The sequence below is a fragment of the Tamandua tetradactyla genome, chromosome 1 (assembly GCF_023851605.1).
Source record: "Tamandua tetradactyla isolate mTamTet1 chromosome 1, mTamTet1.pri, whole genome shotgun sequence".
Taxonomy (NCBI): Eukaryota; Metazoa; Chordata; class Mammalia; order Pilosa; family Myrmecophagidae; genus Tamandua; species Tamandua tetradactyla.
This window is the reverse complement of record NC_135327.1, coordinates 17,746,873-17,774,848: the sequence shown is the minus strand read 5'-3', so window position 1 is coordinate 17,774,848 and position 27,976 is coordinate 17,746,873. Positions and strand designations below refer to the sequence as shown.

The 27,976-nt window shown below is 41.4% G+C and overlaps 2 protein-coding genes and 1 long non-coding RNA gene across 6 annotated transcripts in view; 1 reads left to right on the top strand and 2 right to left on the bottom strand.

Moving 5' to 3' along the window:
• Positions 1-2,167, bottom strand: part of GGT7 (gamma-glutamyltransferase 7) — a 31,016-nt gene extending 28,849 nt beyond the window's left edge. For both annotated transcript variants that reach the window (XM_077170658.1, XM_077170666.1), the window contains exon 1: positions 1,993-2,167. In XM_077170658.1, the coding sequence (XP_077026773.1) occupies positions 1,993-2,161 (169 nt within the window). In that variant the 5' untranslated portion in view covers positions 2,162-2,167. The remainder of the gene's footprint in view (positions 1-1,992) is intronic.
• Positions 2,168-3,490: 1,323 nt separating this feature from the next.
• The window catches only part of ACSS2 (acyl-CoA synthetase short chain family member 2), a 39,692-nt gene continuing 15,206 nt past the window's right edge, over positions 3,491-27,976 (top strand). For 2 of the 3 annotated variants that reach the window (XM_077170629.1, XM_077170619.1), the window contains exons 1-2: positions 5,593-5,854; positions 9,136-9,331. In XM_077170629.1, coding sequence (XP_077026744.1) covers positions 5,677-5,854; positions 9,136-9,331 — 374 coding nt within the window. In that variant the 5' untranslated portion in view covers positions 5,593-5,676. Of the gene's footprint in view, positions 3,715-5,592; positions 5,855-9,135; positions 9,332-27,976 lie in introns of those variants that run through there. The other variant, XM_077170639.1, reaches the window with a different exon arrangement.
• Positions 8,147-16,435, bottom strand: LOC143691716 (uncharacterized). The gene is made up of 3 exons (XR_013179668.1): positions 16,124-16,435; positions 11,728-11,837; positions 8,147-8,328 (listed from the first exon to the last, which is right to left on the bottom strand). It is a non-coding gene; the product is annotated as an uncharacterized LOC143691716 (long non-coding RNA).

The window sequence follows — 27,976 nt, the reverse complement described above, 5'->3', positions numbered from 1 at the left end:
TGGGGTGTTCACCACACAACTGTTCTACACAGGGCCTGTTGGGTGTCTGGCAGTTGGTTCTGGGGCAGTGGGGGCAGCAGACTAGAGGCTAGCTGTGAACAACCAAAGTCCTGGTCAAGAGGATGGGGCAGTGCCAGTAAGAAGAACTACCATGTTCAGAACACAGGAATGGCCAAGTTAAGCTTGTCTAGCTGGGCCAAAGGAGCATCAGGGCTTGGAAGAAGGGCTAGGAGACATGGCATAGTACTGTGGAATCTTGGTGTGCAAACTTGGCACAAAATTCCCAGAAGCTCTGGTGGCCCCGGTCTCTGCTAGATTTCTATAAGGGCGAAGACAGAACTTGTACCGAACTCTCCAAGGTACTCCCCAAAATCCCTACTCTGCCATTCTTCCATCTTGAGAGCTCCCTCAGTCATTTATTCATTCAGCAATTATTTATTGAGTAGGCATTGTGCTAGATGCTGGAGAGAGACTGGTGAACAAAAGAGTCATGATCCCTGCCCTCATGGGGCTTATGATTATTATGGAATAATCATATAATCGCACAAATAAATAATTACAGGTTGTGATGAACGCTAAGATATTTATAGGGGGTAGGAGAAAACATGTCAGAATTTCCAGTCTCTAGGGTAAGAAGAAGCAGGCATTCCCTGCTAAGCCAGAAGAGGAAACTAAGGCCCAGGACAGGATAGGTGTGCCCACTGGCAAATACTGAGTCAGGATGATGCTAGGATCAGAAGCAGCACTCCTGACCCTTTACTACAGGGCCTGGACACCACACCTTCCCACTTCTCTGCTTCCTCCTGATTCTAGGGCTTTTGGAAAAGACGTTTTGTTCTGCAGCCCTGGCATTTGATGCTCCTAAGTCCCCAAACCCCACCCTCACTCCCATTCCAGGTAGGCTGCAGCCAGTCAGGTTGGCAGGAGCTGCTAATCAGGGCCAACTGACCAGAGAACTGTGAAGGGGGAGTAAATCCGGGGTTGTGAGGTTGGGAACAGCTGTAGAAGGGCCAGGACAGGGAGGGCTGGGCCAGAGAAGTAAGATCTGCCAGGCTGGAACCGGGAGAAGGAGAGAGAGGCAGGATGCTCTAAAGCCAGGAAGTGACGTTTAGGGAAAAAGAGGTGGGTGATGGAAAATGAAGAATGGAGGGGAGGATGGAGCTGGGCCACATGGATAGGAAAGAGAGCATTAGGGAAGGGATGTTCAGAGAACTCTTGGCCACCAGGTTTCCCCCAAACCCTGTCTCCTCCCTCTCTATCCTGCCCCTCTCCCTTGCAGTCCCTGCAGAGGGCTGAGTAGAACCCAGTAAAATCCTGCAGCCAGCTTCCTGGGGGGCAGGGTACCTTACCAACATCCCAGCCTGGTCCATGGCTTTGGGAGGGGTGAGGTAATCTATAGGACAGTGATGACACCCAGCTCTCTAGTCTCCAAGGACTTCAAGAGGTCATACAGTCCATCCCCCTGTCTCCCAATACCCAGAAGACCAGACCGAGGTAAATCATATTCTCTTTAACCCGTCCCTGGACATGAAGAGATTCTCAGCTTCTCCCAATCTCCTTCCCACGATCCCTAGCTGTGGGGAAGTTCTTCTCAAGATCTAGCCTCTCTCCCTCCTTCTGCAGTCCCTGGTTTGGTTTCTCCCAGTCTGTTCTTCTTGACTAGAAAAAGGCATCTAAGGATGACTACAGCTGCTCTTAGGATCTCCCCTTCAACATTCCTTCCTTGTCAGTTGGTTCTTCCCAAGAGGTAACCCCAATCCCTCCTACTGCAGTCCCTGGCATTGTTCTCTCTTGTCGCATCCTAAGCCGCGAAGGCAGAAATGCGCCCCCCCCTGCATCCGACCAAATAACAGAGACAAGGGAGGAGAGCGGCGAGGTCCCGAGGAGGGGGGCGGGTGAGGGAGATGGAGGTTGGAGGAGGATGCTCGGCGCAGATGACTGAGGACGAGGGATGTTCCGAAGGGGGGCAGGGACGGGGCCAGCGGGCCTCACCTGTGTCGGTGTCTCCCAGGAAAGCATCTTCGTCCTTGCGCCCCCGCAGCGGAGCCGCGGGCGCCGGCTCGTCCTCCGGCAACCGAGGGAAGCTGGTGATGCTCATGTAGTCCACGGGCGAGTAGGCGCCCAGGGCGCTCTCCTGGCTGGCCTCGTTCTCCGCCGCCATCCTCGCCCGCGCCGCCCAGCAGCGCAGCGCCTGCCGGAAGTGGCTGCGGCGGGGTAGGGGTGGGGGTAGGGGTAGGGGGCGGAGGGCGGGGCCTGAGCTCCCGGAATGCCGGGAGGGGGCGCCTCACCCCCACCCTCGGCGGTGTCCGGGTCTGATCCGCCGCTGCCTCCTGCGCACTGTCAGCCTGTAGTGGACACGAGGGTGAGGGGAGCGCGCGCTGCCAGCGGAGCCACAGCGGCATCAGGCACTCTGTGCAGCGCAGGGGCCACCCCTCTTCCGTCCTTGCAGTCCGAGCTAACGTCCTCCTCAGACTCCAGATCCCCCTCCTCTTACACCTCGGACTCCTGTCCTTTCTTTTGATTCCAAATTCTTCGGACCTCAGACCCTTCCTTAGACTTCAAGATCTTCCTCCTCCGATCTCGGTACCTCCCCCGACCCCAGACACCTCCTTCGATTTCAGACTCCTTCACCCCACGACCTCTCTATGGATCGCAGATTCTTCTTTATCCCACAGGCCATTTATTCATTTCCAGAACCCTTCTTAGATGACAGACCCTCCTGTAAACCTCAGACCCTTTCCGGAACCCCGACACTTCTCAGACTCCTTCAACTGCAACACCTTCTGGGATCTCTGTCCTATCAGCATACGACTGATTCTCAAACTTGTGTAGGTGTTATGATATCTTGGAAGCTACTTCAAAAGCGGATCCCTACATTCCACTCCGCAGACCATGATTCAGTGGGCTGGAATGCAGCCCCTGGAACCTGATTATTTATCATCACTTTAAGAGTTTTTGATATGGCTCTGGAAACCACACTTTGAGAAAGAAGTGGTGGTGGTGTCTCTATAATCTAGGACTCCGGGTTTTGTTCCTGATGCTACCTACCACTTACACACTGTTTGATCCTAGGTAAGACACTTAATCTTTCTGAATATCAGTTTCCTCGTCTGTTAAATGGAGAGAACAGTATCCATCTCAAAGGATTGTTATGAAGATAAATAAAATAATGCATGGAAAGCGCCTAGTAAAGGGTTTGGCACCAGCTCAGTGCCAAAAGTAGGACAAGGAGGAGGAGAATTAATAAATGCATATTTAGTTATAAAAATAAATTGTATTTATTATAAACAAACATAAAATGTTTTAGTATATGCATGTGATTATGATTATCATTCCTATTTTAGTCTCATGGAGTCTCATCTTATCCAACTCTGTCCATCTTCTCAGGAATTTCAATCACACTACAGCTTGCACTATTTACTTATCTTCAAAGACTGGAGTTCCCTCTCTTATGAGGTCACTGATCAAGCTTCCATTGCACAATCCACAGGTAGATAGAGGGGGCTGGTCAAGTCCCTGGACACATGTTCCCTCTTTCCCCAACCCCAGACTCCAGGCTGGGAGATGCCCTGGGATGCTAAAAAATCTACTATGGAGATAGCAACTGCAGTGTCACCTACAGTCAGGAGGGGGCAGCAATGGGTCAAGAACAACTCCAGGAATTGGAAGAAAATCTGGGAAGAAGGAATACAGAAGAGAGCTAGCTGCTCAAAGGTGGGACCAGGGAGAAAGACCCTCTGTATGTGCATCAAGTACATGTGCCTTCCTCCCCACAGTGAAGTTCTTATCTCCTTAGTGAGGACTGTGAATTTTATTCCTCTTAGTTGAGGTCTGATCCCTCCTGTGGGGCCTGTCATCTCTAAATGAGGTCTGTGTTTTAGTGGTGTCCATTCCTTCAGTGTAGCTGAAAGCCCCTCAGTGTGGTTTGGGTCCTTCCAGTGTCCATGTCTCCTTAGAAAAGTCTTTATTCTCTGTGTCTCCCAGGGGGAGTCCATTTCCCTTCAACGGGGCCAATACACTTAAATGCCATTCATATCCTATTAGCAGGGTCCCCAGACTTTCAGTGGGACCTGAGATCCCTCAGCAAGATATGGGTTCTCTTAGTGGGGTCTATGTACCTCCAGTGAAGTCTGGATCCCTTCAGGGCAGTTGATGGCTCCCCAAGATATCTGTCTCCTCAGTGGGGTCCTTGTCAACTCTGTGAGGTCTGTACCCCTTCAGTGGGTCTTCAAACCCACCCAGGATTGGGTAGGCTCTGGATCATAGGTCTGATCATGGGGAGATCTTTTTCAGCTTAGGGTATGCTGGGTTTATTACCTATCTGGGCAAAGAACAGGAGAGCAAGAGGAGAGGGAAGCTGGGCTAGAAAGGGGTTACTGTTCTCTTTGACTTCAGGAGGTGGGGGCTGCCCTCTTCAGGACTCAGGATCACTCTTAGAGTTAGATATTTTATGATCCTTCCTGCCTTGCTAGCTGGTCTGTGAACTGATGGGTGGGATGGGACCTTCTTGGTGGTGAGTAGGAGACAGAGGGTTCTGCCTGACCTTGTCTTCTTTCTGGAGTGGAGAAGACAGAGGGAAACCAAGGGTAATTGAGCCCAGGTTATGGCAGATGGAAGGGGTCCCTTGGTAGAGGCTGGGAAGGAAAGGAAAGAAGGGAAGGAAAGGAAAGAAGGGAATGTGAATAAGTTCTTCCATTTGCATAGACTTTGGTATTTTACAAGCCTTAGTTTCAGCCTGATAGGATAGTGGAAACAGATCTGGGGTTAGCAAACGTAGGTCTGGCTCTAACTTGGTCGTTATTTTCTCTGTGACCTTTCGCAAGTTCCTTCCCTTCCATGGGTTTACCATTTGTGCAATGAGGAGGTGAGTTTATTAGCAAAGACCTGAAGGCATCTCCCAATCTTAACTGAATGAGTCTTGTACTTTAGATGCGGATGGAGATTTGTGGAAGCAATGGGAATGAAAATACATCCTCAGGGATGGGAGAAAATCTGAGCTGGCCTCAGGGTCAGCAGAGAGGAGGTCCTGTTCCAGGGCCAGTAATAGGTCGTGCCCTCAAGAACACTGGGGTGGAGGAGTTGTGCTCAGAGTGCGGGGATAGCTCCTGGGGAAAAGGGTGTCGGCTGGAAGATTCCTCTCCTTGGCTTCCCAACTCAGTGGGGTGACGGTGAGGCAATCAGACCACGGGGCGGCTCCGGGTTGGGCAGAGGGAGCTCCTCCTGTTAGCCCAGCTCTTTCCCGCTCGAGCCCCGCCCCAACTCCCACATCTGTCACTTTCAGACCCCACCCACTCTGGCCACCCCTTGGGCCCACCTCCTCTCCTGTCAAGCCTGGCCCCGCCCCTCCACTGTCACTCTGCGGTCCCACCCTCTCTCCTCTCTCCTGCCACACCCAGTCTTGCCCCTGCTGCTTTCATTTTTCAGCTCCGTCCCTTTCGGCAAGTCAGCTCAGCCCCTATCCCCAAGCAATCTTCGACTTTTCCCTATCACAGTCTTTGCTAACCTTGGTCCTGCCCCTGTCAGGCATGGCCCCGCCCACTCCCTGATTAGCTCAGCCACGCCTCCACCAGAAGGCCCCGCCTTCTCCCACGGCCCCGCCTTTACGCCGGCCTGTTTTCTCCGCCCGGGCATCCGCGTCGACCTCAAAGGCGACCACAGTGCTCCGAACGTGGCGTGATGGGGCTTCCCGAAGAGCGGGGCCGGAGCGGCAGCGGGATTGGGGGTCTGGAGGAGGCTGGAGCCGGGAGTCGGGCACGGAGTTGGTGTCCGCCGCCCGAGGTCAGCCGCTCGGCGCACGTCCCCTCGCTGCTGCGCTACCGCGAGCTGCACCGCCGGTCGGTGGAGGAGCCACGGGGTGAGGCCGGGCCCGGGCGGGCGTAGGCGGCGTCGGTGAGGAGAGGGGTGGAGTGGTGGTTCCTTAAGGAGTGAGCAGTTGGGGTCGTTCTGTGAGGAAATGGGGTTTCCGTTTGCGAACAGGAGTTCATGAGGAGAAAGGGGTTCTGTAAGAGTTGGGGGAGGAATTCCGTGGTGACTTGGGGGTTTCGCGAGAATTGGGTTTCTGTGAAGAGATCCACAGAGGTTCTGTGAGGAGATGCGGGGTTCCATGAAGGGAAGAACTGAGGTTCCTTGAGGAGATGCTGGGAGTGGGGGTGGGGGGCAGTGTTCGGTGAGGAAAGTGGAAGTTTCAAGAGAAGAAAGGAGTTCCTGATGCTAAAAGAGGAGTTCTAAGGGGCCAAGAGTCGCCTTGAGGGAAGGAAGGCCGTGAGGAGAACTTTCTCGGCCTCCCTTTCACACCGACTCAGCCACTCCCTCCTGAGACTAGTCTTGACTAACCTTGACTGTTGAGGGGCAGGAACAAACAGAGTCTGGTTCCCATCCTGGAATCCTCAAAAATTAATAATGGGGTCCTAGAGCTATTTTGATATTTCGGGAAGCCCAATGGAAACCGCTCCATATAAGACTAAACAAGTCTTTTCTTTGATTTGGACTGGGATTATAATAACTCAGAAATTCCGTCAGATGTTTCTGTGTCTTTAATGAAAAAATGTGTGAGAATTCCCTATCCTTGCCCTCAGGCTATGTTAGCTACAGTCTGAGTAAGGAGTCAAACTGTACCACAGTGGGGAGGCAGCATGGTGTTTGCTGATAGGACATGCCTCAGTCAGGAATCAGACCCAGGAAAATCTAGATTTAGATGCTGGCTCTGTCACTCATTTGCTCTGGAGTCTTAGACTTTTAAACCTGTCTGAGATTCCTTTTCTTCATCTATAAGATCGTGATAATAATGCCTGCTGCATGGATTTGTATCAAGATTAGATTAGATAATAAGTGAAGCATGTATCGTGGAGTGTTGATGCACGTAGGCATTCGATCAATGTTTGATAACAATTAACATGGATGAAGCAATTATGGAGTAATTTAAGACAAAATCAAATCGAGTGTAGAGTGGTAGATTGCTGCAAGCAGTGTCCAAGTTTGAGTTTTAGTCCTCTTTTCACTTCTCTTTGCCTTCTGAATTTTCTCCCATCATGAAGTTTATTTGTTCCCCAGGGATGAGCTATTACTGTCATAATAACTTCCCATTCTATATATCTAGCCTTATAACTGGCATCTCACTTATGGTCCCAAATTCCATTGGCCTGTAAGACCATTTCTGTTCACTCATTTTGTTGATATGTCATATGCAGCATGACTATGACTGGCCTCTACCAACTTTCCCTCCCAAACCTGCTCTCCTCCCTGGTTTTCTAATCCTTGTCATTGACACTGTATCAGCTGAAAATGCCTGTCATCATCTTTTCCTCTAAGAAAATCTATCATTTATAGATTGCTTCCTACTTGCTAAGCACAAATCCTTTAATGATTTAATGTAAGGTGTCTCATCTCCATTTTACAGAGAAAGAAATTGAAGCTTAGAGAAGTTAAATAACTTATGTGAAGTCACAAAGCTAATTAGTGCTGGAGCTGAGATTTGAACCAAAGGCAGTCAACTCCAAACCTATACTCCTAATAGCTTGACTATTATTCCTCTTCCCTCATCCAATAACCTGCTTCTCACCAAATCCTGTCAAATACTCCTTCAAAATGTCTCTCACATTTGCCCCTTTTAACTGAAGAAAACAGACTCCTAATTTGTTTTCTCTCACCTAGTCTCATCCACCTTCTCTTTTTCCAGTAGATTTATTTAAATACCATTAGGTTGATATTCTGGAAACACTGCTTTCATAGGTTATCTCAAAACTTTAAATAGTTCCCTGTTGCCTATAGTTTCGTATTAAAATTGTACCTTTCTTTTAAGCCTCTGAATAACCTACCCTACCCTACCTTTACATCCTTATTTCCTGCTACTCTATACCACACCCCTCATTCTACACAGATCATGCTCATTGATAAAGAAAAGTCCCTTTCCCACTCCTTGGCTTTGTACATTCCCTCCTGCTCCTCTCTAGTCAAATTCCACTGGTTTCCTGCTCCTCTCTAGTCAAATTCCACTGGTTTCATAGAGTATTCCCTAGTCATCCCAGTCCATGCTCATTTGCCTTCTTCTGAATTTCTTCAGTACTTAGAATCTGTACCATCCATACATCTAGATTTCAACAACTACACACACACACGTGAAATGAGCACAAAACTCAGTTTTCTTCATTACTTATTAATGGACATAAATGTGGTTCATAAATAGTTTTAAAATAGCATATGGCTAATGTTCTCACTTAAAAATATCTTTAACTATACATCTGAGAGTCAACTTGACTTTGTATGCTGGCCAGTAGCTGTGTGTTCCTTAGGTGAGTTTCCTTTGCTTCCTGAGCTTCAGTTTTCTTTATCCTAATAAAATTAGGATAATTAGTATATACTTCATAGGCCATAGTATCAGACTCAGAAGAATTCCTCTTAATTTGTACCTTTGGCTCCCTCTCATCCCATAGCACTCGCTTTTCTGGTGAGGAAGTAAAGGAAAAATCCTATTTATCTTTTGGATTTTAGCAAAAATGTCTCTTCCTAAGGGACATTTCAAATATTGACTTAGTCCTTTGTTACCTTGGACTACTTATTTAACCTCTCTGAGCCTTGGTTTCAAATCAAAATGAGGGTGAAAATAATGCCTACCTTCTAGGGTTATGGTGAAAACTAAATGAGATAATACATATAAAGAGCTTAATACATTCTCTGGAACATAGCAAGTAGGCAACTAGTAACAGGAGAAGGAGGAGATATTCAATAAGTAGTTGTGAGTGAATGAAAAAATTAAGAGAAGAGATGGTTATGAGAGGCTCAATGGGTAAAAGTTTTATTCCTTTCACTAATTCATTAAACATTTTACCGATTGCCTACTAGGTGCTAGGCATTGTGCCAGGTACTGGATGGCTAGGATGTGAATAGGTGGTGAAAAAATGGAGTGGCAGTTTTGAGGAGGGAAGGATGAAATCTGAGTCGAGATTCAGCCCATAGGAATAGAAGGTGGTTTAAGGGAGTGGTAGGTGATAATATCCAGGTAGAGAGACTCATGGAGTAGGTCATAAGAGTACAGGACAGGGAAATCATGACTTGATCATGTACATAGATTGGAGAACCATCTGAGGATTTTTATGTCTAAGAAGCTTAATGATGTCTAGACTTCCCTTTCTGTTGCAGAGTTTTGGGGAGGCATTGCCAAGGAATTTTACTGGAAGACTCCATGCCCTGGTCCGTTCCTCCAGTACAACTTTGATGTGACTAAAGGGAAAATCTTCATTGAGTGGATGAAAGGAGCAACTACCAACATCTGCTACAACGTACTGGATCGAAATGTCCATGAGAAAAAACTTGGAGATAAAGTTGCTTTTTACTGGTAAAATATTCATCTTATATTTTGTGGCAGATAAAAAGTCACCCCTTATATTCGTGTAGTGCTTCATAGTTCACAGACTATTTTAAAATCCATGAATTCATCTGATGCTCATAGCAACCTAGTAGAGTATCATTAACTTTGTGTCTCAGAAGAGGAAAAACACCTCAGAGAAGTTAAGTGACTTCCACAAAATCATATAACTGGTACATGACAGAGCTGACATTCAAAGCCAAGTGTCCTGACTTCTAATCCAATGTTCTTGACTTGTGGCTGGAGAAGAGGGAGGGGAGAAGGTAGGTGGAAAAGAACAGGACTGAGTAGCTTTGTTTCTCATTCTTGATTTGGCAGGAAAATGAATATTGGGTTTCTTATTACCGCCACTACCACCTTTATACCTTTTACTGAGTACCACATAATAAATTACCTTTGTGGGATTCCCAGTGCATATTAAGGCAAGAGCAAACTACAAATAGATTAAATTTGTTATAAATGAAGTAAATATATGCCAGATATGTGTTTTTTCTTTACCTCCATATTTTTAAGTAAAAAGTAATACTTTTTTAGAAAGTATTGACTTCCTATTATGACAAATGATTCTTAAATGTCCCTCCAGCTTCCTTCCCCCAACTTTCCATTGTAATTATATTTCCGCTTTTCTGTTAACTCAAAATCAATGTTCCTAAATATAATTGATTATGTAAATATAATTGTTCATTGCAGAGAAGTAAATTATAATTGCATTTCATTTTATGTTCAGATTTTTGTTTTTTCTATAATTGATAATTGCCTGCCATTTTTTTCTTGCACTATTTGCCTTTACTTTATACTCAATGTTTTCCAAACGCTCTGATAGAATTTATTTTAAGTCCCTCTTTTTCCCCAAATTCCTTTCTTGGAGCCTACCTTCTTGTTTTATTTTTACTGATTTTTTAAAAAATGACATTTTTTCAGCGATTTGTTCCAGTTGATATTCTTATAAAGCTATAAAGCCACAGTGTTGCTTTCTTCTGGACATAAACCATGTATTTAGATACCTGTAGTGACATTAGCAAATCAAATTTGTAACTCATTTCTTGTTTGGGACATGCCTTGGGCATATGCTAAAATAATTCTCAAAAGAAATAGTACTCTTCAGATTTTTCTTGCTCCATTCTCTATCCCTAGGGTGGAGATGAACCTTAACCTGCCATATAGTAGCTGCTTAATATTTACAACTAGATCAGCTGGTTTCTCAGTTTGGTCCTTAGATCACTTGGGGGTGTTAAAAAAATAATGCAGCTTCTTGGGCTCTTCAGAATCTCTGGGGTTGGGCCCAAGAAGAGCGGCAAAAACTAAAGCTCCAAGAAATCCCTCCTCCCAATGACAAGAACCACTGTCCTTTTCTAAAGCATTTTTGAGCATCTACCATATGCTAGGCATTGTCCTCAGCATCTGTCCCTCACAGCTACCTTTACTGTTTCCACTTTCTCTGCCAAATGGCAAGAAAACAGTCCTGGACCTCCGTATACCAGAACCTGCACTGGGGGTTCTCTGCCAAGGTTACTCATTTAATTCTCAGAACAGCTCAGCCAAGTGGCCAAGAGGTGAAATTTATCAGGGGTGAATCAAGCCTCAACTCCTGTACTAGGCAAGAGAGTTCAGAGGGAAGGCAAGAGGTACAGTTGGTGGGAGCAGTGACAGTACATCCAGGGAGGTGCTCAGTGTGGGATGGGGGGGAGTGTAAAAGGTGCCATAGCACCTTACTTAAGTTTGGGTGAAGGGGTTGCATATCCTAAGTAGAAAGGAGTGGGGAGGGAAGGATTAGTGCAGAGAAGAGGGTTCCCAGCTGAGGGAGGAGCTTGCAAAGGCTGGAGGCCAGAGGTGACCCTGGGCAGCTGGAAATTGAAGTAGATTGATGGGGCTGCAGCTGAGTGCTGGGGGAGGTTGGGGGAGTGCTGGTGAGAGATGAGGGGCTGCAGGGGCAGCTGAGGAGCCCAGTAGGGCATTTGTACTTTATCCTGAGGGCCACATGGAGCCATGGAAGGAGTTAAAAAATAATGATAAATAAATAAAATGAAATATTCTCATGGCCAAAAGTACTACAGAAGGGTGACAAGAAAGTTTCTCCATCTTAAGCTCTCAGTTTTCCCCAGAGGCACCCCCTGCTAACTCATTCCTTATGTATCTGTCTAAATAAATTCTTTATATCTAAAAAAAGAAAGAAAGAAAGAAATAGTGCTCTTAGAAAACTACTCTAAATAGTCAAAACTGGAATAATAGTATTGGAATAATATTCATGGAATAATAGTATTTTTAGAACTTGAAGTGACTGTTAGAGTCCATTTAGGCCACCTTTCTTTACAGATGGGTAAATTAAGGTCTAGAGAGGCTATGCGATTTGCCTATGGTTTCCATACCTGCTTGGAGACCATGTCCAGACTAATATCCAGATATCCTCACTCGTAGTTCATTGTTCTTTTCACCATATGATGCTTGATGTTTCCTCTTCTTGAAGTCCAAAACTCAGCTGTGATAGATGAAAAGATACATTTTCCATGTTTACCAAATTAATAATATTGTTAAAATATCGAATAAAATGTCTTATCGAGTTTAAATGGCCCAGAATCTTATCTCAAGGAGTTTACATTCTATTTGGGAAGACGAATAAATCGGTCTAAAACAATCTGAAAGCAATTATGAGCCAAACTGTAAAGAGCCACTTCTAGAAATAGTTCATAGGAGGGAGAAAACTTTGGGGAGACAGTATATATATAAAGATTAGGAGAATGAGCTTTGGTGTCAAACTAACCTAATTTGAGTCTTGTTTCTGTCATTTATTAGCTGTATGATTTTGGACAAATTACTTACTCTTTGAACCTCAGTTTTCTCAACTGTAAAATGGAGATAAAAATAGTTTTTATCCCACGGAGTTATTGACTGAATAGGATATCAATCCCCTGTGTTCAATTCCTGACACATTGTAAGAATTCAATAAATATAAGCCATCATGATTCATATATTGGGACGGTGAGAAAACCAAATCTGTTTGAAGTAAATGGTTGTCTGGAGAAAAATTTATTTATTCAGTACATACTTTTGAGAGCTTGCTGTGTGCCAAGGATTATTCTGAACAAAACAGACAAAATCTGTGTAAAACACAAGTCCCTGCCCTCATGGAGATTATATTCCAGTTTGAGGAGACAGACAGTAAACAAGCAAGACAATAAATATATGACAGATTAATGATAAAGAAAATACAAAGTAATGGAAAAGGGAATGAAAATGCAGAATGGGGGGTTAATCAGGAAAGGCCCCTCTGATAAAGGTGACATTTGAGTAGTGATCTGAAGGGAATGACAGATGTTTGGGGTATGGGAGAAGTAATCTGGGTTGACAGAAGAGCAAGTGCAAGGGCCCTGATGTGCAGGAGTGTGCCACAGCCTCATGTGTTTGAAAAATAGCTAGGAAGTTAGTGTAGCTGAAATCGTGTGAGCTAGAGAAAGAGAGAACTGTGGGAAATAAGGTCAGCAGATCACTAGTTCATGCAGAACCTTGAAAGGCAGTGTAGACTTTGGTTTTTACTACGGTGAAATGGGGAACCACTGGACAGTTTTTATCATAACATGGTTTGATTTATATTTAGAATCAATTTGTCTTTTGTGTTGAGAATAGACTGCAACAGAGCAAGAGAACAAGCAGAAAGACCAATTAGGAGGATATTATAGAAATCCAGGTGAGAGATGATAGTGATTTGATCAACATTTGCATCTATTTTGAATGAATAGCCCATGAAATTTGTTAACTTGGATTGGACGTAGGGCGTGAGAGAAAGAGGAGTCAAGATTGTTTTCAACAATGGATGAGGTCAAGGTATTGGGAGATCTTGACTATTTGGAGAGACCTGTGAAAGGATTTTACACAGTGGGATGATGTGATTACAACTGGGCTTTTAAAAAAGATTAATCTGGATAAATACGAAAAATGAAGAAGGTAAAGTGAGAGTATGATGAGAGTGTGAAGCCAGAGAGTTGGGAGTTTGTTATTCAGGATAGAGATCCCTGAACTGGGATGCTGCTGGTGGGATTGAAATGGAAAGATAAAATTTTAGAGTAATTTAAAAGAAAGAAATCAGCACATAGGTAATCTACACATAGGCAACTGGATGTGAAGGTTATGGGGATCAGGGGAAGAAAGTGAGAGGGAGGAGTCAAGGGTTTCTTTGCTCTACATAACGCTTTGTCTCTTTCAAAGGTGTCCGTTCGTCTGATCCAGGGTTAAATTTGCCCTCTAAAACAAGGCTTTGGCTCTAACCTTTCTTGCACTGTCTTACCCATAGTATGGCAGGTAGGAGTGTCAATGGAGATTTATGTGTATGTGTGTGAGAAGGTAGTCAGTGACAAAAGTGTTGGAATAGTAGGTGAACTCACTGCCCTTCCCCCTACGTGGGTGGGACATAATTCCCAGGAAATGAATCTGGCCTTGGCATTATGGCAATGAGAAAGCCTTTTTGACCAAAAAGGGGAAGATAAATGAAACAAAATGAAGTTTCAGTGACTGAGAGATAGAGTTGAGAGGTCCCTCTGAAGGTTATTCTTATGCTGTATAGAATTATCCCTTTTCAGTTTTTGTGTATTGGAGTAACTGGAGGGAAATACCTTAAACCGTTGAACTGTAATACAATAACCTTTATTCTTGAAGATGACTATAGAGCTTTTAAGGTTTGAATGTGTGAGTGTGAAAACCTTGTGACACTCCTTTTATCAAGTGTATTGACAGAGGAGTAAGAAAAAAAAGACAAAAAAAATAATAAACAATTAGGGGTTATGAGGGTTATGGGATGTTTTAGGTATTCTTTTTCCTTTTCTTTTTCTTTTTATTCTTATTTTTACTGTTTTGGGAGTAATGAAAATGTTAAAAAATCTATTGTAATGCTGAATGCACAGTTTTATGATGACACTGTGAGCCACTGATTATACACTTTCAATGATTTTATCTCAATAAAAAAATCACTGAAGAAAAAAAGTATTGGGATAGTCATTCATGGAGAGATATTCACTGAGGCATATTAGGGGCAGCTGAAGGAGTGGGGGCTAGTCAATTCCAGGGACATTAAGCGACAGTAGGGCATTTTTGGGATTAATTTAAAGGCTTATAGGAAAAGGGTGGAAATAGTGGCTGATATTTGAGTGATTTATTCAAACTGTTCAATCTATGGGCTATTTTAGGAGAGGTCTCGCTGGTCACCAAAGCCTGAGAAATTTGGTATAATCCATTCCTTCCATTGTTTGCTATCATTATCTCTGTACCACCTCATCCTCAGCTGAAATCACTGCTCTTTCTCTACAGGCACATATTACATCTCAGTCCTTTCTTAGAAACTAGAGCTGTTGAGAAGCAGATGACTTTAGGGGTGACCTTAGGACAGAACCTCTGCTTCCATAGTCCCTCCCTTTGTGCTTCTGATTATGAATTCCAAAGTATAATATTTAGAATTTCCCAGATCCCTGTGGCATATGTATGTGTGTACTTGAGAGGGTTGGGAAGGTTGGGTAGGGTGAGATAAGTAAATGTTCTAACAAAAAGGAGATTGCGAAGATGACATGGAAAGCTAGAGACCTAGAGTCTATTGTCCTAATATTCATATCCAGGGACTCTGTTAATTATCTAGGTTCTACTCCTAGAGTTTATATCAGTGATAGGGTAGGGTTTTATGGCCCCCATCTATCTTCACTGGTTTCACAACTTTGGGTCTACTGATTAAAATATACATGATAGGGAAAAACAATTTGAGAAGGAAGATAGCCTCAAACCATTCCCTTCCCTTCTCTAGGCCATCCCCTTTTGGGAAAAGTAGATGAAATGTAGATACTTTGTAAGGTCCCTTCTGGCTCTGTTCTTCCAGAATTTTATGATTGTTTCTGAAGAGGAAATGGTCTTTAGAAATTCTGTTGCAACCTGTGGTGCCTTCTGTTGCGATGGTGAAAGAAAAGGAAAATTGTAGAAGGTCTGGAGTGAAGGGGCTGAGGAAGGAGTTGGTTCTTCTTGCCTGAAGATAATTAACTTTTGAGGTTTAACAGGAATTTATTGGCTCATGGTTTTCAAGGACTGGAAATCTTGCTTCCTCCCAGGATTGGTATCTTCTGGCTGGCTACAATCTTTGGAGTTCCTTGACTTTTCCATCATATAGCTGCATCTTTTCCTTTCTCTTCTAGGTTCTGTTGACTTCCAGTTTCTAGCTGCAGTTTCTTTTGTATATAAGGACTTCACCTATCTTGGATTAAGGCCAACCCTCATTCAGTTTGGGTGCACCGTAACTCATAAATCTTTAAATGTCCTGTTTATAAATGGGTTCACACCCATTGGACCAGGTTTGGGGCCTAAATGCGCCTTGTGTGGAGAACATGATTCATTCCTTAACATGAGATATATGAGGAAATATTTGTTCTTGGGAACAGTCTTTCTCCACTTGAATCATGTGGGCAGATTATGGAGGAGGGATGGAGGATTTCATGTTAGCAGTGGATCTCTAATCTTTTCCTCTCACTTCTCTCAAAGTTTCATGACCCTTGACATCTTCAAGGACCCTTCTCTAAACTTTATATTAACTGAGGAAAATGGCTTTAGATAATTTACTGCCCTTTTCTGAGCCTTCTTTTTCCCAACTGTAAATTGGAGGTTGGGGATGGGTTGGACAGGATACTTACTAAAGTTACTTCTGGCATTGACCTTTGGAATTTCAGTACAAAATATAGAGAACTGTAGTTGCAGAGCAGCTCAGACAGGTTGGGGGAAGGGAAGGAACCCAGTACTGACCTCATGTCCTTATTGAAGATAGCTGGTATTGAGGGTAGCAGGTTGAGGCATAGGTTCTTGCCTTAGAGGAGCCTCATAATTATATCAGTAAATATAAAAGGCATGGAGCTGAGGATGACTCTTCTCCTTTTTCCTGAATTTTGTTTGGGAGAAATTGGACACTTGAAATGATCATCAGTGTCTGACACCGTGAGCCTCTATCTGAGAATTCTATACTGGAATCTTAGTTATAGTCCTTAGATATCATTTGGCCCACTTCCCATACAAAGTAGGAATTCTACTCCCAATATCTCCACTTAAAACAGTCCATTAGTGATCATTCTGATTCTGGAACGCTACCAAGATCACAGAGTTCACTCACTACCTGTTTCGTTGTTGGACTATTCTGTTATGAAGTTCTTAGATATAGTCCCTCCCTATAGTCTTTTCCCCATCCCATTCTCTGCTCTTGGTCTTACTTCTATTTTCTGGGGACACATAGAATAATCCTTTTCTTTCTTCCATCAGATGACCCTTCAAATATTTGAAGGCAGTTGTTTTATTCCTTTGCAGGCTGAACATAGAATTATAGAAATTTAAATCTAGAAAGGGCTTTGAAGATTATCTATTTAAGCAATTCTCAAATTACTTTAGAGCATTTGAATATTTTCTTCAAATAAAATCATATATATATATCGTGATTAAGAGGCCTCTGGACTCTGCCTGGGTTTAAATCCCAGATGTTAACTCAAACATCTACTAATTGGGTAAGTTACTTCACCTTTTTAAAACTAGTTCTCCCATCTGTAAAATGGGAATAATAACAGCTCCTAAGACGTAGAGCATTGTGAGGAAAAATTGGAATAGCCTGTGTAAAGGCCTTGGTGCTTGGCAAACAGTGTTTTACCTATTTTTGTCATTATGCCAAAGCCCCATACCTAAAACACAAGAGCAGAGCTGATCTGGTTGGAGCACGGAGTGAGGCCCAGAGCCATTTTCTCTTAGTCTCTCCACTCTGTCACTGTAATCCCTGTGAGGTATGTGTGTGAAACCTTCCTCTAGGGATCTACAAAGCTCAGTTAAAAAACCCCTGTTCTAGTCGGGTGTTCTTGTTTTATGGATGAGGTAATAGTAAGTCTACATTCCCAATTTCTTTATGTTATGTGGTTTTAGAACAATCCTTCCATCATTTATGTTAGTCTCCTTTGAATCAGACTCTAGTTAGTCAATATGTCTTATTAAGTATTCAGGCATGTCCTGCCTCCCACAGGGTACTATTACTACTCTTGCTCTGACCTTACATATCTAGGATTACATTAGCCCCACTGACAGCCACACTCCAGTTTACAGTCCCCTATAGCACCTAAGAATTTTCTATTTACTCTGGTAATAAACTGTCTCTCCCTGTGCTGTTCCCTTGCTTTTGAACCTGGTATGGCTCACAGTACCACTTGACAAATGAGAAACTTGAGGCCCAGAGAGTGGAAGTGACTTGGTCAGGATCATGTCGCAGTTGTAACTTGTTCTGCGCAAGAGGATATTTAAATTCCTTTGTCTAGATACTGTTCTACTCAAACAGCCTTAGTTAGCTTCTTTGACAATTTGTCAAACCAGTAGAAGCTTTGGAAATGTTTACTATAATTTTACAAGGCTAAATATATTACAGAGCAAATCTCAGAGAAGTAACATCCTTTCCTTAGCTCAGATGTGCTCATTTATTCATTCATTCAACAATTTTATACTGAATATTTACCATATATAGTCAGCCTACTCCTTTGAGAATAGGCTTTGGAGGCAGAGGGCAATGTCAAGGAGACCAGAAAAGGGCATTTACTATTGTTCAGACGTGATATCATAGTGGAAATAGTAGCGGAGGTAGTGAAAAGTGGTCAGATTTTGGATATATTTTGAAGGCAGAGCCAACAGGATTTGCTGAGGGACTGGATGTGGAATATGAGAATAGAGTCAAGAATATCTCCAAAGTGTTTGGTCTGAGCACCTGTAAAAAGGAATTTCAACTAGTTGAGATTGAGAAGACGCTGGAAGGAGAAACTTTGCTTTTTTCACACACATAGTTGTGAAATTGCAGCTGTGACAAATGCTAGAAATGAGACATAAATGAAACATGGGTGCCTATTATAGGGGCATTTAACCTAGTTAGAAAGAGGACAGGCTTTGTAGCCTTTACATTCAGAATAAAGTGTAAACTAGGCATTTGGGACCCTATATGAGCCCTCCTAGTCTACATTAGTAACCTTTTTTTTTTTCCTCTAGAACATTCTCAAATTTATGGAAAAGTTGCAAGTACAGTACCAATAACTTTTTTTTTCCTGAAGTATTTAGGAGTAAGGTGCAAATCCCTGGATGCTTTATCATGTATTTCAAGCAAATAAGGATTTTCTCCCAAATTTTGATACAACTATCAAAATCAGAAAATCTATATTGGTATACTATTACTAGCTGAAGTTTTGCTAGTTGTTCCAATAATGGGCTTTATAGCAAAAGGATCCAGTTCAGAATCACATGACATGTAATTGTTATGTCTCTTTAATCTCCTTAGATCTAGAATAGTTCCTTAGTCTTTATTTGACTTTGATAGGCTTGATGTTCTATCTTTTCAGTCTTACAGCCAACAAAATACAGGCTAAGGTGTAAACTGAATTGGTTGAATTTATTTATTGTAGTTGGTTGAGATTTTTAAAAATTTCATGAGCGTTTTCAGCAAGGACCACCACTGGATTGCCACCTTTAAATTTTGTGAAGTACGGATAATTTTGAAACCTACAAATACCAGCTTATATCACTGTCATTCAATTAAAAAGAAAGCTATTTTAATTGCCTAAGACTAGGCATGACAGCAGACAATAACAGCATAAAGTATATGGTCCTTTATCGTGAATAAATTTAGCTTTATGAAAAAATATCACTGGTTGATAGATGAAAACATTTTCTAGGATTGATAGTGGTCTATGTCCTGCCCTGTGCTGTTCTGCCCCTCTGTCAAAGCTAACATTGTTTCATTTGCCTGAATCAGTCTGGGACTAAGTCCTGCTTATTCTTTAAGAACTATCTGAAATACTACCTATTTGAAATAAATTTTTAATTTGAAATAATTTCAGACTTACAGAAAGTTTTCAAAAATAATACAAAAATAGTATAGAGAGCTCCAACATACCCACTAACCCACATCCTCAGATGCATCAACTTTTAACGTTTTGCCACATTTGCTCTGCCATTCTATCTATCTTTGTCTAGAGAAGAATGTACACATTATGCTCCTTTAACACTTATTCTCACCTATATATTTCCTAACAGCAGGATATTTACTTATGTAACCACATTGAGTACAGTTATCAAGTCTAAGAAATGTAATATTGACATAAAGCATGCAATCTATATTCCAATTTTTTCAGTTGTCCCAAAAAATGTCCTTTTGGGCATTTTCTACAATTATTAAATCCATTCTAAAATCATGTATTGCATTTAATTGTCATAGTCTCTTTAGTTTCTTTTTTTTAATTGTGATATATACAACGTAAAATTTCACATCTCAGCTATTCCCAAGCATACAGTTAGTGGTATTAATCACATTCGTAATGTTGTGCTACTATAACCACCATCCATTACCACAAATTTTTCCATCTCCCCAAAAAGAAACCCTGCACTCATTAAGCATTAACTCCCAATTCTCCTTACCCCCTGCCCTGATAATCTGTACTCTACCTTCTGTGTGTATGAGTTTACATATTATAGTTATTTCATATAAGTGGAATCATATAGTATCTGTCCTTCTATGTCTGGCTTCTTTCACTGAATGTGATGTCTTCAAGATTCCTCCATGTTGTAGCATGTATCAGAACTTCATTCCTTTTTATTTATGGCTGAATAATATTCCATTTTATGTATAGCCATACTTTATCTATTCATCTATTGATGGACACGAGTTGTTTCTACTGTTTGACAGTTGTGAATAATGCTGCTAATGAACATAGGTGTACAAATACATGTTTGAGTCCCTGCTTTCAGTTCTTTTGGTTACATACCTAGAAGTGGGATTGCTAAGTCATATGGTAGTTCTATGTTCAGCTTATTGAGGAACTACCAAGCTGTTTTCCAGAGTGGCTGCACCATTTTACATTTCCACCAATAATGCATGAAGGATTATATATGAAAGTTGAGGATCTTTCTAGAAACTTATTTTCCTAAAACTCTGCCTGCTCAGATACCCACAGGAACAGAGTACCTGAGCTTGAAAACTAATGATTTAAACTATGCTGTCTATCTAGATAACAGAGAAATATTGTAATGAATATTTTTGCATGTGTATGTTATGCTTGAGAGACCTGATGTCATATTTAAATGTTGCCCCTGGCTGTTCTTTGCACTTTCTTTTTCTGCTCCAGGCATATTCCTGCTTTAGGCAGCATTCCAAATACTATGATAGAGGATCTGAAAGGAAGGGCTGCCGTAATTCACTTTATGCTTTGGGTGTTCTTAGGCTTTGGTGAGGCTAGTATGGGACACAGGATGGTAGGAACAAATGTGTGTGTTTTTCCCTCCTGTAAGTAGGCATGTAGGCACTGAGAAAGGGGTTATCTTTCGTACTTGCCCATATTCTATCCTCTTGACAGAGAAGAGGCACAGAATCTAGCTGGGAACAAGGCCACCTTGGCTTAGGAGACTAGGCACAAGGTCCCTGGATCAAGGCCTGAAAATAGCTGGCAAGAGGACAGGGTGTAATAATAGCCCAGACTATAGGACAGAAGCCAAACCCTGAACCTCTTTTCTAGGGGCTTCTTCCACTCTCTCCTATGGCATAGAATTCAGGACTGAACCCACTGTGGGAGCTCAAAAACTCTTTTTGATATGACCCCAAGTTCCATTTCACAAGTTCCATACTCTTTTTCCTATCTCTGTCTTCCATTTTTCCTTTGCCTGTCTAGCATCTATCTTCTTTGTTTCCTTTGTTATCCCCTCTTTCCATCTATGTTTTCTCTCTCTAATCAACCTGAATTCAGTTGGTCATAGGAGAGACAAGTTTGTTTATTCATTCATCCTTTTATCCATTCATTTCACAATTATGTATTATTAAGTACCCATTGTGTGTCAACCTTTGTGGGGAAAACAGATAGAAAGATAGCTTGTCTGCTTTAAGGAACTCATAATCCATTGAGGAGACAGATGTGTATATACATACATATATATATATATGTATATGTATGTATGTGTGTGTGTATGTCTATAATGCTGGAAAAATAAATGCCAAGTAGTGTCTTTAGGCAAATAGAAAGAGGCAAATAAAAATAATGAAATAAATAGTGCTAAGAGACAATCTTTCTGGAAAGGAAGATTTATAAATTTCAAATTAATCTGCATGTTTATTGCAATTCCATCTGAAATCCCAATGAGTTTTTAAATTGAGATATAATTTACAAACCATACAATTCACCCTTTTAAAGTATACAATTCAATGTTTTTTAGTATATTCACAGAATTATACAGCCATAACCACAATCAATTCTAGAACATCATCACCCCAAAAAGAAACTTTATACTCATTAGCTGTCATACCTCATTTCCCCTTTTCAAGAATCAGGGGAAAACCAAACAGTATGATAGATTTCTGCTTTTAGCTTAAAATACATCCTTGGTAGACTTCAACCCCACAGTTCTCAGGGCTTTTGCCTTTGATTTTCTTCCGTTTGCAATTTCTGGCCCAGGAAAGCTCTTTTCAATGCCCCCCTTTTGGAGGTCATGTCACTTAAAAGGAGGTTCATGTCACTGAACTAGAACCACCTAGACTCTAGAACTGCACTGTCTAATATGGTAGCCACATATGGTTATTTACATTTAATTTAATTTAATTTAAATAAATCTAAAAATTCAGTTTCTCAGTCACATTTCAAATGTTCACTAGTAACATGTAGCTCGTGGCTACTATATCGGACTATATTGTTTTAAATAAGCTGTTACTAATGTGCTGAGTGGCCTTTAGGATATTACTTCGCATCTCCATTGACTTCGACTAAGGTCTGTCTGCAAAATGAGAGCAGTGAATCTAAAGTCTCATCCTGCTGTAGCATTCTAAGTGATTTTTTTCAGTCTTTGGAGTGTGTGTACCTCCCACTTAATTCAAACCTTCTCCCTCCTCACTGCTGCTAGGGTAGAAGTACCTAGAGGAAACATTAGGCTAATAATTGGCCAAGTTATATTGCTTGTACTCCCTGTTCCATGAGTAAAAGGGAAAGTGGCTAGAGGGTATACTTACATCTGAGTTTCTCTCATTTGAGAATGAGCAGTGCTTTACAGTTTATAGAACACATTCAAATTATTTCCTCATCTTATAGAATCAAAGAATCTCAAAGTTGAAAGTGCCTTAAAAAATCATCTCAAACTTCAGTGAACATGAATCACATGTTATAAAAGAGCTTATAAAATGAAAATTACAAGGCATCACTTCCCGGAGAACAATCTAATAGAAGGAAGCTGTCAGGATTTCCTTCACCCAATTTGCGTAATCCTATACTGTAGCTATATAGGATGAGACCTTAGAATTTACGTAGTTTACACTGTCTGACCACACTTTGAGGAACATGGGTCCCCAGCCATGTTATGGAGTCTGCTCTTCAGTATCTCTGCAAATCCTAGCTTCTATCTGTATTTCCAGAATTAGGGAGCTTAGAAGGAGTACCTTCCATCATTGGACAGCTCTGAGAGTTAGAAAGGCCTTCTTTATATTGAGGTCTCCCAACTGACCTAGCTCTTCCATTACTTAACACTAGTTTGCCTCTTCTTTCCCATAATAATCCTTCAGATTTATTCATTTATTGAGCACCTACTATGTGCAAGGGTCTGTGTAAGGCACTAAGGACTCAGCACCGAAGTGCTGAGACCAGCTTGGACCCTGCCTTCATGAAGCTTACAGTCCAGTAAGGGAGACAGACAATTAGTAAAAAGAGAAAAAAATAAGTAAACAAATAAAAAACAAAATAATTACAGGTTGAGTAAAATGCTGTGAAGAAAATAAACAGGACCCTGTGATAATAACAGGAAGTGGTAGTGCTACTTAAGGTGGTCAAGGAAAATCTCACTAAGGAGGTGACATTTAAGCTGAGATTTGAAACATGAGATAGAACAAACCATTTTGAGAGATGAGGAAGTATAGTGAAAGAACATAGCATGGCTCTTCATTCAGAAGGCCGATGTATTTGGAACCTGGTGAATAGAATGGGAGAATAGCATTTGAAGTTGGAGAGGCTGCAAGGCATGGTAGGAGTTTAGATTTTCTTCTAAGTGCAATGAAAGCCATTAAAAGGTATAAGTAGGAGGTGATATGGTCTAATTTATATATCTCATAGATCATTTTAAATGATGTATGTGAAGGGGGCAAGAGGGAGGCCAGTTAAGGTATTATTTTGGTCATCCAGGCAAGAGATGAAGGTGGCTTGAAATAGGGTGGAGGCATATAGAGATACAGATATTTGAGACTTGCTTTCATGTCCCTTAATATCTTCTCTTCTGTAGGCTAAGCATCTCAGTTACTCCAGCATTCCTCTCATAACAGGTTTGAGTTCTCTTCTTACCTGGATGTTTTTCTTCTGAAAGGCTCAGCTCACCAAGTTAGATACTGTCCTCTGATTTTCTATGAATAACCCACTTCCCGCCCCCATCTCCATCTTTCCCTCAGCTCTTTCCTCCTAACTTATGCCTTAATTTTCTGCTTCTCTAGAAAGCGAAAATCCTCATTCTAACAACTTCCTCTCATATTAAGAGAGGAGTCCTGGTTTCCTTGTCATTACTCAAATACTAGTCTTTCAATGATTTGAACCTTGAATATTTATTGTTGTCATCTGTGCTTACACAGAGAGAAAGAAGACATGATGCCTGCCCTCTAGGAGCCCAGAATGTGATGGGAAAGATGAGGCCCAAATAACTGTAATGCAAGGTGAACAGGTAGATTACAAGGAAAGTGAAATAAAGGACCTTGAAAAGGAATGAGCACTTTCAGCTTTGGAGTAGGTGGGGAAACTAAGTGGGGAAAGAGTGAAACTAGGAAAGATTAAATGAAAGAGGTAAATTTGAAGCACCTGGGGGTAGAACACTCCATAGTGCTCTTTTATGTGGAGTGGGTCAGGCTGGCCTCACTGAGAAGCTGACATTTGAGCAATGACCCAAAGATAAGGAATAAGTCATGTATACATCTGGGGAAAGAATGCTCCAAGTAGAGGGCAAAGGCTCTGAGGGTTAAGCGTGCTTGGTGGATTTGCCAAATACTAAGGAAGACATGTGGATGGAGCAGAATGAGAGGAAGAGAGAATAGTAAAGATGATAACAGATGTACTGAGGGACCAGATCATGTAGAAACTAGTAGGCCATTGTAAGGACTTTGACTTTTATTCAGAATGACATGGGAAACCATTCAGGCGTTTTGAGCAGAAGAGAGACATGATCTAACTTACCTGATATTGGTTTTGGACTAAGATGGTAGAAGTAGATGTGAAGAGTAGCCAAATTCTAAATATATATTGTTTTGTTTTTTAGTTTACTTTTTTATTTATTAATTTAAAAAATTAACAACAAACAAAAACATTAACATATCATTCCATTCTACATATATAATCAGTAATTCTTAATATCATCACAAAGTTGCATATTCATCATTTCTTAGAACATTTGCATCGATTTAGAAAAAGAAATTAAAAGACAACAGAAAAAGAAATAAAACGATAACAGAAAAAAAGAAGATTATACATACCATACCCCTTACTCCTCGCTTTCTAAATATATTTTGAATCAATTATGGGTTACAGTAAATTTGAAGAGTGTAAATGAAGAGGTAGTTGGAGAAGACTCCCTGGAAAGATTCCCTGGAGGAGGAAGATAAGAAGGACTTAGTCATTATTTACCTTGGGTTGTCTTTTTTTTTCCATTGATAAAACAACATACAAACATAGATACTCTTTTTTTTAATGAAACACATCCACATACAAACACAACATTCTTACCATATGATCATTCCATTCTTGTTATATAATCAGTAACTCACAATATCATCGCATAGTTGTATATTCATCATCATGATCATTTCTTAGAACATTTACATCAATTCAGAAAAAGAAATAAAAAGACAACAGAAAAAGAAATAAAAGGATAATAGAGAAAAAAAGTTATACATACCATACCCCTTACCCCTCGCTTTCATTTACCACTAGCATTTCAAACTAAATTTATTTTAACATTTGTTCCCCGTACTATTTATTTTTATTCCATATGTTCTACTCTTTTGTTGATATGGTAGATAAAAGGAGCATCAGACACAAGGTTTTCACATTCACAGAGTCACATTGGAAACACATATTCTTAACATACAAACACTCCATACATGGTGTACAATCAGTGGCTCACAATATCCCCACATAGTTAGTATTCATCACCATGATAATTTTTTAGAATATTTGCATCACTCCAGAAAAAGAAATAAAAAGAAAAAAGAAAAAAATCATATGTACTATACCCCTTACCCCTCCCTCTCATTGACCCCTAGTATTTCCATCTACCCAATTTATTTTAACCTTTGTTCCCCTTATTGTTTGTTTATTTATTTATTTTTATATCTTGGATTGTCTTGATAGCCACATGGCTTTCAGGTGAAGGGACAGTAGTTTGGTATATAGCCAAGTTCCAAGTTAGTAGCCCAAAAGCTAAATCTATCATTAATAGTTTTATTTGACTCACATTGTTTAAAATTTTTAAAAATTGGTTGTCAGCACTTAAAAATTAAGACCTTTTGACAAAAGCAGATTCCAGGCCTTACTTGAAAAATGGAAAAAATTGCCAACACTGAGCCTTTCCTCCCAAAGGACAAAAATTTTCAGGAGCTGCTCCCTTTTGCCGGAGCATGTATTCTCCATTTTTCTAGCCCTTGCTCCTCCCCTTCTCCCTATTGCTTCCCCCAAATGAGGCCAAGTGTCATTGTACATGTACTGCTGTTTTCTTACAGAAAAGTTAAGAAGAAAGTGATCTGTTTCTTGTTTCTATCAAAATTTTTATTTCAGATAGCCTGCCTCACTCATTTACATTACCTGTCTGTATATTCACAACTCCCAGTATAAAGGAGAGAGTCCTGGACCCTGAGTTCTGATCCCTACTCTGCCAGCAATCCAGGTTGCCCAAGCACAGCACATTGGCTCTTTGGAGCTCAGAGATATAAGACTAAATTGGATGTTATTTTAGAGTCTTAACATCCAAGATGCTTGGGATCTTGAGGTTGGACAGTACCCTCTTCCTATCCCCCAACTAGCCAGGGGCCCCAGCCGGTGTATATGTCAGAGAAAGAAGATGCTAGAAGGAGTTAGGTACCTATATCAATAATGTATAGCTTGAGCCCATTGCCAAGTAGAGGAATGTACAGTGTGTGTGTGTGTGTGTGTGTGTGTGTGTGTGTGTGTGTGTCTGTGTTTATACAGCTGGAAGTGAGCTCAAGTGAGGTGTACCTGTATGGGTTTGTGCTTGTCTTATCCTCTGTTCCTTTTACATGTGCTCTAGTCTAGGTGATAGGAATGTAGCTGTGAACAAGACAGATAAGGTCTCTCTTCTCATGGATCTTATATTCTAGTGAAGGAGACAGATGATAATATAGGCAAACAAATAAAATATATGAGATAATTTCAAATAATAACAAGTTCCATGAAGAAAGTATCTTGCGAGTTTCTGGAGGGGCAAGCTATGTATGTAGGTGAGTAAGTAAATGTGATATCTACATTTTCATACGTGCCCATGGTTGATTCCTGAGTGCCTATGTGTGAAGATATGCAGCTTTTATACCTAGAATGTTTATATATTAGTCTATGTGCTTTTATGCGTGTGACTGCACACAGGTAAACTGGTATCTGGTATGTATATGGGGACATGTGTGCATGAATGTGTAGTATATGTGGGCATTTGGTCATAACTGGAGACAGCCTGAAGTTCCTCTGGTACTCATCAGTGGGCAGGTTGGAGAAATGGCTTTTTTTGTCACTGGTATTCCATTTGCCTGCCTCCTCTCTCCTTGCTCCTTCTCACTTTTAAGTGAGAAGTGAGAAGTCCTAAAAAAAGGTCTGACTTCCTTGCCAGTCACTGTCCTTTACATATGAGGGGCAAGAGTCCTGACTTGGTGTTGGAAAATCTGAGGGTCTATTCTTGGCTCTGTTGCTTTTTATTGTCTGACCTTGGCCAAGCTAATATGTATCTCTGGGTTCCAGTTACCTCCTTCATAAATATTCTGGGTAGTAAGGAAGGAGAGTAAGCACAATGGCCTGGTGGGGTTAAGGAAGGCTATGTGGTGCCAGTGCATAAAGGAGGAGAGAGGGCATTCTGAACAGGGGCACTGGCATGATCAAAAATGTGAAGGGGATTTGAGCTTTGTGTGTAAGGGAAGCCAGGAGAAGCCACTTAGAATAAAATTTAAACTTTCTACAATTACCTACACAATGCTGTATGATCTCGCCTGCTGCCTGTTTCTCGTTCTTATCCTCCTTCTTACTTACTACACTCCAGCCATACTGGCTTCCTTTCCATTCTGTGAATAGGCCAAGCACATTACTGCCTCAGTGCCTTTCCGTTTGATGTTCTCTGCCCAGAATACTCTTCCCAAGGGTTCATATGATTGACCATATCTTGTTACTCAGGTCTTAGCTCAGATATCACCTCTACAGGGAGAGGCCTTTCCTAACCATCCTATCTAAAGTAGTCATCCCCTAATATTTATCAATATTTAAAATATACATATCCTGTGACCCAGCAATCCTACTTTCAGTAATTTATCCTACAGATACACTTGCAAGTGACCTACAGATACACTTGCAAGTGAGTAAAACAACGTGTAAATAAAGA